General features: G+C 39.4%; 1 protein-coding gene across 3 annotated transcripts in view; it reads left to right on the top strand.

Annotated features, from left to right (window-relative positions):
* LOC137623206 (kinesin-like protein KIF14) overlaps positions 1–13,268 on the top strand; it is a 224,063-nt gene that overhangs the window by 198,384 nt on the left and 12,411 nt on the right. For all 3 annotated transcript variants that reach the window (XM_068353920.1, XM_068353923.1, XM_068353922.1), the window contains exons 24-26: positions 2,956–3,137; positions 3,258–3,479; positions 12,471–12,612. In XM_068353920.1, the coding sequence (XP_068210021.1) occupies positions 2,956–3,137; positions 3,258–3,479; positions 12,471–12,612 (546 nt within the window). The remainder of the gene's footprint in view (positions 1–2,955; positions 3,138–3,257; positions 3,480–12,470; positions 12,613–13,268) is intronic.

The following is a 13,268-nucleotide window of genomic DNA, read 5'->3' on the forward strand; positions in this document are numbered from 1 at the left end:
CCCTCGCAACAGATATGACTTGCACAATTCTTTACTCCCACATTGGAAACTACGTGCAGATCTCTACGCAGATGGTAACCTCGTCCTGTAGGGAGCAAGAGTTGTAGTTCCTGCCGCCCTTCGTTGCTGCACCTTGTCCCACTTGCATGACAACCACAGGGGTGTGGAAGCAACCAAGCGCAGAGCAAGGCAGTCAGTTTTCTGGCCCGGTATGGATTCTGACATCGCCAATACAGTCAGAGCTTGTGAGGCATGTCAAACATTGCAGCCATCTCAGCAGCAGGAACCTCTACTGAATGGCGACAATCAAACAAGACCCTTTAAGTCAGTTTCAGCAGACTTCTTTGTTGTTGCAGGGAAGTCTTTCCTAGTCGTCGTCGATCGCTTATCAGGATGGCCTGTTGTCGCCCCCTGCAAAGGTGATACTACCACTTCTAATACCATCAGGATCTTCTGCCGCTACTTCCGTGAAGTTGGTGTTCCTCTTCGCCTTAGGACAGATGGAGGGCCACAATTCACCAGCGCAGAGTTCAAGGATTTCATGAAGAGATGGGGAGTTCGACACATGGTAACCTCACCCCACTACCCACAATCGAATGGTCACGCCGAAGCTGCTGTGAAGTCAATTAAGCACCTCGTACTGAAAACAGCCCCGTCTGGCAACATCGATAATGAAGATTTTGACCGTGGATTGCTGGAACTCAGGAATACTCCTAACTTTACAGGACGCTCCCCTCCCCAGATCATGTATGGCCGTCCTCTCAAGTCATGTATTCCTGCCCATCCAAATGCATTCTCCAAGGAGTGGCAGGTCAAGACTGAAGAATGTGACCACCGTGCTGCCGCCCGCTACGAGCAGGTAAAAACCCAGTATGACCAGCATGCCCATTCCCGGCCCAAGTTGAGTGTCGGACAGCAAGTTCGGATTCAAGACCCGACCTCTCATCGTTGGGACAAAGTTGGCATCGTCATGGGCCATGGAAAGTCAAGAGACTATCAAATGCGTCTCCCTAGTGGTCGTGCGTGGTGGCGTAATCGCCGATTTCTTCGTACAGTGCCACCCACTATTAGTGACCCCTCTCTCCCTGTCCCAGTGGCCCCTTGCCAGGACCCAGAAAGAGAGTCCTTAGTCACCATTCCTCCTGTGAATCCACGTCGTTCCCAAAGACTCATAGAAAAGGAGTCCGCTCGAGAATGCACTACGAGCGTGAGGGAGAGGGAGGTGTAGGTACATGAAAAGACACATTTCACATGTTCCAGTAATGTCATGATTATTATTGTTGTATGTATTATTTACTGCATTATCATGATTATTATTATTGTATGTATTAACCGTATTATGTACTTTCAACCATTATTTCAGATGTTGCATATCATTAGATTAATTCCTGTAATGTTATTGATTTGATATGGCAACATTGAGTCAGCATTGGCAACACTTATCTGTTGTGTTCCCATGATGCAGTCTGTTCTGTCTTCGTCCCATTAGCTGATAAGTTATCTTTCCTCGTGTCCCACATATCTTTTGTATTTTCTCTAATAGACATTGAGAACCTACTTTTTAAGTTGTATCCTTTGCCCACCAATTAAGGTTAAGGAAGTTACCAACGCGTACAACAAGAGGAAGGGAAATAAGATAGAATAGTGTGCCCGAGTGTACCCTCAGGAAAGAGAACTCTAACCCAAGACAGTGGAAGACCATGGTACAGAGGCTATGTCACTACGCAAGACTAGGTAACAATGGTTTGATTTTTGAGTGTCCCTCTCCTAGAAGACCTGGTTACCATAGCTAAAGAGTCTCTTTTACCTTTACCAATAGGAAAGTGGCCAGTGAATGATTACAGTGCAGTAACCTTTGAGTGAAAAAGAATTGTTTGGTAATATGAGCGTTGTCAGGTGTATGAGGACAGAGAATATGTAAAGAATATGCCAGACTATTTGGTGTGTGTGTGTGTGTAGGCAAAGGGAAAGTGAACCGTAACCAGAGAGAAGGATCCAGTGTAGTACTGTCTGGCCAGTTAAAGGACTCGCGTAACTCTACCGGTAGTATCTCAATCAGTAGCTGGTGCTCTGGCAAACCTACTACCTATAAGGTCTGCTTGGATTCCCTGTCCAAGCTTTACACGGGAAAGTCCTTACAGATCACACAACACCTCCCAAAAATAAGTTTTTCCTTCATCAAAACACCTTATTATCAATTTTTTATGACCTTGGTGATCACCGAGGTAGCAGCAGTAGGGGGATACCACCAAAATTGGAGGGAATGTCTTAGTAGATAGATAGGTAATATTCATGATTATGCATTAGATCAAGTACGTCATTATGTTTTCCATGAGATGTAATACTTAATTATCAGTTAACTATTTTGTGTACTATAGGACAGTATTAGTTTTTATATTTCTTTCTATAGCCTTGAAGATCTTTATTCCAAAAATTATTTTGATGGTTTCAAAATTAGCCACATGTTATTGGACTATATGATTTTTAGTGCTCCATTGTAGATTGTACCGGATTCATTATGATGTTAAGAATATCAGCTCCCTCTTTGCGCTGTGAAGTCTTTAGTAGTCTCCATGGTTGATATTTGTAAAAAATTAAGTTGCATATTTGGATTCTGCAAACTCGGTACAGGAGAAGCATTTTAGTGATTTATAAATAGTGTAAAACTATTTTTCATCATATTTCTCTTTATTTTTACTGAAATATTCATTGTACTTTTTCATATTATAAAGCATTTTGGCTATTATTGCGACAATCCTATATATATATTTATTTGTTTATTCTGGTTTTTGCAGACGTACTGTACTATGAAGAACATTTCCAGGGAATGACCTATTATAAGTCAATTTGTTAGAAAGAAATTAAATCCTTGCCAAACATGTGCCAGCACTTAATAGAATGATATACATGTTAATAATTGTCATACCTCATTGAAACCATCTTTTTATCCCATAGGTAGCATCATTTTTAACCTCGAGAAGAGCTGTAGCACCAGTACCAATGATTCTGCTGGAGGGTCTGTGGCTGTAGCATCAGCAATACACAATGCTTTGGGGATGCTATCATCTTCAACTGGCTCATCCCACCCACTTCAGGCATCATTGGACTCAATTGCTGACTTGTATAGCAGCACCCAGGTGGGGTTTATGGGGATTTACCTTGATATTTGATGAAAATCTTTTTATTGTTTTTTTTTCATCTTGGTTTTCTTAATTCAGGAAATTTTTTGAGTTTGGTCATCTTTTTACTTAATACAGGTCATCCGAAATCACTCTTCAGACCCCAAGTCAACATTATCAGATGAGGAATTTAGCAAGCATCTTGTTGTTTTGCTGTGCACTAGTCAGGTAACGCTGAAGAACTTGTCGTCTTTGTGTCATATAAATGAAGAGTCCTCTTGTAGTAGCTGTATGGAGTTGCAAGAAAAGTTGAAAGAGGCAGATATGAAGATCACTAATTGCACATCTAGAATTTTCCAGGTGAGGTGTAATTACAGATGATGTTGATGTACAGTGTGCTCCAAAAGACGTGATACCCAATTTAAGTGATTTTTGTTTGAAAGTCACTAACTGGCAACTCTTACCTTCTTCACATTTCTAGTGATGCTAGTCTGCAATGACAAAACAGTTTGCAAATTCACTCAATGAAAAATACTGTTCACTAAGCATGATTTTAAAATATCATTACCATTTATGGATCTGGAGAAAGCTTATAATAGAGTTGATAGGTAAGCAATGTGGAATGTGATGAGGTTATATGGAATTGGTAAAGGGTTGTTTTAAGCAGTGAATAGCTTATGCATAGGCAGTAAAGCTCGTGTTAAGAAAGTGAGTGAGTGAGTGGTCTCCAGTGAGAGTGGGGCTGAGACAGGGATGTGTATGTTGCCATGGTTGTTTAATTAGTTTGTTGATGGAGTTGTAAGAAAGGTGGATGCTTGAGTTCTTTGTTGAGGATTGAAACTGATAGATGAAAGTGATCATGAGTGGTTGATGAATCAGTTGTTGTTTGCGGATTATACTGTATTGGTTGCAGACTCGGAGGAGAAGCCGGATCGATCAGTGACATAGTTTGGAAGGGTGTGTGAAAGAAGAAAGTTGAGAGTTGATGTGGGTAAGATTAAGGTTATGAGATGCTTGGGAAGGGAGGGTGGTGCTATATTGAATGTCATGTTAAATGGAGTGTTACCTGAGGAAGTAGATCAGTTTAAGCACTTCAGGTCTGCTGTTTTTGCAAATGGTGAAGTAGAAGCATATGTATGTCAGAGAATGAATGAAGAATTTAAAGTGTTGAGGCCAGTGAAGAGGGTGGCAAAGAATAGACGGTTAGGAATGAATGTAAAGAGAGTATTGTATGAGAAAGTTATTGTACTAACTGTGATGTATGGAGTGGAGTTGTTGGGAATAAAAGTGACGGAGATGTAGAAATTGAATGGGTTCGAAAGGAAGTGTCTGAGGAGTATGGCTTGTGTATCTCTATTAGATAGGGTTAGGAATGAATAGTGAGGGTAAGAATAGGTGTAAGAAATTGATTAGTAGCTAGAGTAGATATGAATGTGTTGAGTTGGTATGGCCATGTAAAGAGAAAAGAAAATGGCCATCTGCTGAAGAAGGTGATGAATGTAAGAACTGATGGGAGAAGTACAAGTGGAGGGCCAAGGTTTAGGTAGATGGATGGAGTGAAGAAAGCTCTAGATGATATGAGGATAGATGTGAGGCAAATGAGCATGCTATAAATGTGAATGAATGGTAACCGATTGTGACATAGTTGCGATAGGCCCTGTTGCTTCCTCCAGTCACCATGGTGACTGCTGATGTAGTGGCATTAGGGGATTCAGCATATGAAGCTTCATTTGTAGTGAATAATGAAGTACGGTGCGCTGTGGCACTCTAGCAGAACCAAAACTTGGCTGAATCCCTCATCAGGCTGGGAGGAGCGTAGAGAAGAGAAGTCCCCTTTTGTTCTTTTTGTATTTGATGTTGTTTACCCCCCCAAAGTTGGGGGAAGTGCCTTGGTATATGTATGTATGTATACAGGACAGATTCATAAAAGAATGAGAAACAAACAAGCAAGTATTGCAAATCCTGTGGTGTTCTGCTAACAAGGACAGCATCCTCAGCATATTCTAGGTCTGCTAAATTTATGTCACTAATGCAGTCTAATCCTTCTCCACCATCTCTGACTGTTCTACGCATTACAAAATCCATGAGGAGGATAAACAACATAGGTGACACCACATTCCCCTGGAGTACTACGCTGTTCACTGGAAATTAATAAGATTCCATTAACATTAACTTTGCTCTTGCTATGCTCATGAACAGACGTAATCATATTTACATATTTAAGAGGAATTCTAAAATAACGCAGGGCTCTCCAGAAAATTGGTCCTTGCACACTATCAATGGATTTTTCATAGTCCACAAATGCCATCAAAAGGGAATTTTTATATTCTAATCATTGCTGTTCAAAATGTCTCAAAATGAAAATTTGGTCAGCGCAACTTCTATCTTTTCTAAATCCTGTTTTTTCATCTCAGCTTTTCATCAATCTTTTTTTCCAGTCTTTACAATAAACATATTACATATCTTCATAACAACTGACGTAAATGCTTTGCCTCTATGATTATTGTAATCAGTCAGGTCTCCTATTTGTTTTTTTCTATTTTCACCAATGTCTTTCTTCATCTTCTGTTGCTGTAACAGATCCATCTCTCCTTTTGATATGTATATGCTTCTTCTTCTTCTTTGCTCCATTAATGATTCTATGTGCAATTCTTACACTATAGCCACTTCCTGAATTCATAGCCGTCAGCCTCATCTGCTTTACTGTCTAAATATTCTCTCCAGTCATTCCTGACTTTTCTTTTTACCTCGCTGTCAATACTGGAATACTTAGCATGCTCTACCTTGTAAGTTTCATTACCTGCTTGAAAACTTTCAACAATCAATTTCTGTTTTTTTCTCCATTTTATAGTATCCCAAGTATCATTCGATGTCCATGGCTTTCTCCTAGTAACTGCGTGTCCTAAGACTTCACTACTAACTGACTGATATATGTTCTTAATATCTCACCATTCTTCATTAATTGTCTGCTCTTTGTCTCTAAAACTGCAAATCGATTCCTACATTTAATTGCAAATTTTTCTCAGTGCTCTTCTTCTAAAAGCTTAGGTGTATCAAACCTAGGTATTCTATCCATCTTTCTGTTATTATTATTATTATTATTATTATTATTATTACTTGCTAAGCTACAACCCTAGTTGGAAAAGCAGAATACTGTAAGTCCAGGGACTCCAACAGGGAAAATAGCCCAGTGAGGAAAGGAAACAAGGAAAATTAGATTTTTTAAGAAGAGTAACATCAAAATGAATATCTCCTTTATAAACTATAAAAAAACTTTAACAAAACAAGAGGAAGAGAAATAGAATAGAATAGTGTGCCCGAGTGTACCCTCAAGTAAGAGAACTCTAACCAAATACAGTGGAAGACCATGGTATAGAGGATATGGCACTACCCAAGACTAGAGAACAATGGTTTGATTTTGGATTGTCCTCCTAAAAGAGTTGCTTACCTTAGCTAAAGAGTTTTTTACCCTTACCCAGAGGAAAGTGGCCACTGAACAATTACAGTGCAGTAGTTAACCCCTTGAGAGAAGATGAATTGTTTGGTAATCTCAGTGTTGTCAGGTGTATGAGGACAGAGAAAAATATGTAAAGAATAGGCTAGACTATTCGGTGTGTGTGAAGGCAAAGAGAAAATGAACCGTAACCAGGGAGAAGGATCCAATGTAGTACTGTCTGGCAAGTCAAAAGACCCAATAACTCTCAAGCAGTAGTATCTCAACAGGTGGCTGGTGCCCTGGCCAACCTACTGTTGGGTGCATTCAGTTTTAATTTCAGCGTGGCAATGAGGAGCTGGTGATCGCTACCAATATTGGCACCTCTATGGTTTCTTACATTTCTCAGTCCTTTCTTTGATAATGGCAATGTGATCTACAGTAAACCCTCGTTTATCGCGGTAGATAGGTTCCAGACCCGACCGCGATAGGTGAAAATCCGCGAAGTAGTGACACCATATTTACATATTTATTTAACATGTATATTCAGACTTTTAAAACCTTCCCTTGTACGTAGTACTGTTAACAAACTACCCTTTAATGTACAGAACACTTAATGCATGTACTACAGTACCCTAAACTAAAACAGGCACAAATATTAAAGGCGATTTTATATCATGCGTTTCCTAAACACGCCAAAAAGCACGATAATAAATGGCAACCAATGTTTCGTTTACGTTTCTCTGATCATAATGAAGAAACAAACACATTTAGTGTACACATCTGTGTATTGGTTAGTTTTTGCATCGATTATACAGTATGTTGATTTTGTTATTACCAATGCTTCACTTAATTTTTCTTAGGACTTCCAAATGAAATGTTTTTCTTTATGAAGCCGCCTGAAACGATGGCGTCATAAAGTAAGCTCAGTAAACAAAGAAGGCATTTAACGCGCATGATGAAAGTGATAAATAATGATATTTACAGTAAAAGCTTTTCGAAAATATGTTATTAAAAATATTATTTACCGTATCTATATAAAATGATACAGTACATACTGTACGTAGCAAAGCAGGAAAACAATTTTACGAGAGAGAGAGAGAGAGAGAGAGAGAGAGAGATTTTTTTACGTACGTAAATGTAAATTTTAAACAAAAAAAATATGATAGGTTACAACATGTATACTCTTCAGACTTTTAAAACCTTCCCTTTAACTTAATGCATACAGTACTAAACTAAAACAGGCATAAATATTAAAATGTTAGAATATTAAAGTAAAAAATAAAGATTGTTACTGTACTCACCACGAAAGAAGTTCAAGAAAAACTTGAATGATGATGGCGATGAATTTGCTGCACAGTAGAAATGATGATGTCTTCTACTGTGCAGCCAATAATAATATTTTACGTCTCTTCAGACGGAGGTGTTTTTTCCTGGGACACCTCTTCAACTTCTTCCTGGGAAACTTCTTCAATTTCTTCCGAAGGCGTACTAGCAGGAGGAACTGGCTCTTTTTTGCGAGGCTGGAAGAACATTGTGATCGGAAGTTGCTGCCGCTGCTTCTTTTTTCGCTCTAAGAGCATCCTGTAGGGAGTCATGTCTTCATCGATCTTGTTGCAGAATTGCATAGACCGAACCATATCCTCGTCCCACTCTTGCAACATTTCTTTCAACTCCTTCGCATGGTTGCAGGCCTTGGCAAGCCGTTCTAATGTTAAGCCCGTTTCTTTGACATTTTCTTGGGTCTCTTCCTGGGTATCACTCTCTTCTTCACTTGCCGATTTCGTCAGGTCTTCTAGGTCTGCGTCAGTTAGCGGCTGGGAATGGCAGTCCAACAACTCGTCGACGTCTTCAGTCGTCATGTCGCCAAACTGTCACCTCCAATTATCGCAGCCAACTGCACAGATTTGCGTATTGCAGAGTGTTGGATTTCAGACGGAGTAAATCCCTCGTCGTCGTAAACAATCTGGGGCCACAACTTCTTCCAGCTCGCATTCACGGTTGCAGGTTTCATTTCTTGCAGTGCCTTCTGAATGTTCTGCAGGCACGTGGCTATGGTGTACTGCCGCCAGTACGCCTTCAAGTTAAAATCTTCATCCTCGTCATCTTGGGCAGCATCCACACACGCAACGAGGTCCGCCAAGGTATTCTTCGTGTAGAGGGCCTTGAACGCCCTGATAACCCCCTGGTCCATCGGTTGAATTAATGACATGGTGTTGGGTGGCAGGAACTCAACCTGAATGCCCTCATGCGACAGATCAGTTGCGTGTCCACCAGCGTTATCCATAAGGAGAAGGATCTTGAATGGCAAGCCCTTCTCTACGAGATATTTGCTGACTTGCGGGATGAAACACTAGTGAAACCAATTGGAGGTCAGCATCTTTGTAATCCATGCTTTTGGATTATGCATCCAGTACACGGGAAGGAGATTCTTATTCTTATTTTTCAAAGCGCGAGGATTTTTCGACTTGTAAATAAGCCCCGGCTTTAGCAAAAATCCAGCAGCATTGCCACACATCACGAGGGTAACGCGATCCTTGAATGCTTTAAAGCCAGAGGCTTTGGCTTCTTCTTTGAATAGGAAAGTTCGCAACGGCATTCTCTTCCAAAACAAGCCGGTCTCATCCATATTAAACACTTGTTCCGGCTTGTATCCACCTTCGGCGATAATATTCTTGAACGTCTGGTTCACGTAAGTTTCAGCAGCGGCAGTGTCAGCGGAAGCAGCCTCGCCATGCAGGGAAACGCTTTTCTGGGCGAAGCGTTTCTGAAACTTCGCGAAACATCCTTTGCGGGCAAAAACGTTGTTTCTGACGCTGGGAATCAGTGGATGTCCCTGGTTGAGGTTCATCTACATCATCATCTTCTTCAGCATGGTCCCCATCGTCGTCTTGAGGTTCCTTTGCCGCAAAATTCTCTTACAAGCTCAAAGCCTTGGTTCGGATGGTGTTCGTATCCAAGGCTATGTTCTTCTTCCGGCAGTCGGCAATCCACACTGCTAAAGCACCTTCCATGCGTACGATCGTTTTATTACACGTGGTAACGACTCGCTTCGCTGATCTGCTAAAGGTGATGGTAGCCGTCTTTCTAATGTTCGCCTCGTCCTTCTTGATATAGCGAACGGTGGATTCGTTGACTCCAAAATGGCGGGCTGCGGTGGCGTAACTTCTACCGTCTTTTAACATATCGAGAAGCGTCACTTTCTCAGCAATCGTCATCATCTTTCGGTGGCGTTTAGGCTCACTACCAGCCTTAGTAGAAGCAAAACGCTTGGGAGCCATTGTACAGTAGGGTTTAGCAGAAAGTTCAACAAAAAGTTCAACTTAAAACAGTCACGCACAGCACAGATTAAAGTCCACAATAACTTAACAACATCTACACAGCGATATGGCGGGAGACAAAGTGACCGCGAATACGTAGATGCTGCGGGTTGGAGATGCGGGCAAAACACCAATCACAGGCTAGATAACAAAACTTGGGTTCTGATTCGTCATCTATCAGCGCTTGAACCAATCACAACCCTTCTTATATGCTACGTAGGTTACCAATTCAAAGTACAAGGTACCCTACACATACAGTAATAATAATGATAATAATAATAATAAATAATGATGATAATAATAATAATAATAATAACGATAATAATTTTAATAACAACAATAACAATAATAATAATAATAACAATAATAATAATACAGCTTTACGTACGCTATTTTACGCTTGTTTTGTAGTATGATATGTCTCTCTCTCTCTCTCTCTCTCTCTCTCTCTCTCTCTCTCTCTCTCTCTCTCTCGTACGCTTATTCGAGATGTGATTTTTCCAACAAAGAATATTATTGGATGCAGTACTACGTACGTATACTGTACGTACAAAAGATTCATGTAAAAGATGCATATCCATTACATTTAGTACTGTACAGTAGTAGCCATCAGCAGCCTTACACCATTCTAATATGGTATGATCGCATCTGATTTGCGTTTCATGTTCTATTTAATTTTACTACGTACTGTATACAGTACTGAATTATCGTATGATCACATTCTTTTTTCGTGTGTTATTTCTTTCTGTGCTGAATTATATGTCATATGTAATGCAGTGAACAATCAGTAAGAGCAGATATTACTAATTACAGTATTAATGGAATCACAGGTAACGAAATATCGTATTTGGGGTCTTTAGATATCGTGGTATTTTCGAAATTTCCGGAAAATCCGCGATATGTATATATATATGGGTTATGAAAAAACCCGCGAAGTGGTGAATCCGCGATGGTCGAACCCCGAAGTAGCGAGGGCTCACTGTATCTGATTTTTGTAATTGCCTCATCGTAAAGTCCATGTATACTTGTGGATGTTCTTGTGTTGAAAAAGACTACCTCTAATAATAAGATTGTTTGCTGAACAGAAACTTATGAAATGTGCTCCATTTTCATTTGCAACTTCACCACAACCCTCGACACCCATCACATTCTCTATCCCTTGATTATTTCTTCCAACTTTAGCATTGAAGTCGCCATTCACAGTTTTCATATATCTCTCAGGGATCTCATCTATTACCCCTCTGCAATTCTTCATAGTATTCATCTTTCCTTTCTTCAAGGGAATCATTTGGTGGGGCATAGCAAACTATAATACTCATATTGTACTGCTTTGATTTGAACTTTGTTACTAACAATCTACTATTTACAGTTCACCACTCTGTTAATGCCTTGTCTGCTCTTGGTGTCATCATAATTCTTACCCCTTCTCTTCCAACTCCATCTGATCTTCCTGAGTAGATATATATATATATATATATATATATATATATATATATATATATATATATATATATATATATATATATATATATATATATATATATATATATATATATATATATATATATATATATATTGCCTTAGTCTAAAGTTTCCTTACCAATCCCCTTACATGTCTCACTTAGGGCCAAGATATCCAAACTATATTTCATAAATTCAGTCTTCACTTGCTGTGACTTCACAATCTGATTCATGGTTCTAACATTCCAATTACCTATTTTCAGTTTTTCTTTAATATTTTTAAAGCGGGAGATTCTTGGCTCCCAGCTACACCTAGAACTGAGGGCCATTCTGTCATCTTCTCTTTCCATGACTAACTAAATCCATAGAGGATTCATTGGTTAGATACATCAAAGGATAGCCAGTTCCTTGTGATGCGCATTACCTATCTAAGGCAAGTGACCCCTGCTGGTTCATACTAATTCTAGTAAGATCAACTACCTGGCAGCAGGAGTAAAAGCCAAAGAGATCGTTTGTCCTTCGTCTTAAACCTATTCCATCACCCTTCTGCCAGTGACTTCATTGAGATTTAGGGGGGCATTTCCCCCACACCCAAAGCTCTTATTACTCCACCAAGTTGCTCATCCACTTATGCGAGTATAATCGTTGGCAAACATGGATTGCTAAGATATACCGCCTAGCGTGGTATGGGTAATAATGTTGAAAAATAGCTTTTTACTTTATAGGATTTTACCATTTTCTTTCTTATACATATATCATGAAATATCAATGGATTGGTAGAATTGGTAATATTATGGTCCAGATTTGCAGGTATCCCATATATTTAATTGTTTAAAAGGTGAAGATTTGAGTTTCTTAGGTAACAAGTTGACTGTCTTTCAGGATGTGTACACTGAAAAATGAATACTGTGCGGGAAAGGTCAGAAAAATCTTTGTCATAAGTAATTGAGTAAACAGTGGAGCAGGTTTTGATTTCTGATTACTTTTTTATTTGATGGATCAAAAGATTTCAGTTCCATAACTAGTATGTTAGTTCAAAATTGGCCGTATTTCTGAAAATAATGCATTGAAATTGGAGAATTGCTCAAACTAATATTGGCTTTTTAATTGTCTTCTTCATTCTGGTTACTCTTTCAGGGTGTGAAAAATGAAGTTGCTAGTTTGGTAGAAGAAGAATGTTTGAGACTAAGTTCCCTTTCTGAGAGTTTGGTCCTTGACATCAGTAAATTAGCCATCATGACAGCCGTTCCTGTACCAGAGATTTCAAAATTAAAACCAGGTGAGACTCTTCAACTGGTCACAAGAGACTTTATTATTATTATTTCTAGGAAATATCCCTGATTTTCATATTGCTTTGTTGTCGAGACTTGTATCAATGTTATTCCAAAATACTAAAAATTTCCCATTTTCTTCTCAAAGAGGCCAATGCCTCTTTCCTACCAAGGTAACATATGAGGATTAATGGTAACCCACATTGCAGCTAGCCGCACATGAAGTCTATCTTGTCGCTGTAAATTTTACAGTCCATGTTTACCTCGGCTCCATGCAGTTGCAGAAAAAATTTGGAAACAATATATTTACTATTTTGTGAGTGTTCAAACATAAAGTGAATTAACACATTCCTTCTTATTTCTCAAACCTTCAGATTCCCGAACTTGGATTTCGAGATAGTAGTCAAATCTGAATTAGGCACTCATTGTAACCACTTGTTAATCATACAATAACGATTTTTAATTTAATAGTGATTATTAGGTCTGGTAAGGCCATTGAATTCATTAACGGCGTAGTTAACGATAGGTGGTGCGTTCAGACGAATACTGTAGCCTGCCCACCCGCCTGTGGAAGACTCCTCACTTTTGTCTTTGACTTCTACAATGAAAAGTGCACTATAAATTCTGGGGTCAAAATAGAACTTGGCCCTTTCATTGGAACTCT

Source organism: Palaemon carinicauda, chromosome 30, assembly GCF_036898095.1.
Source record: "Palaemon carinicauda isolate YSFRI2023 chromosome 30, ASM3689809v2, whole genome shotgun sequence".
In the NCBI taxonomy this organism is placed as follows: Eukaryota; Metazoa; Arthropoda; class Malacostraca; order Decapoda; family Palaemonidae; genus Palaemon; species Palaemon carinicauda.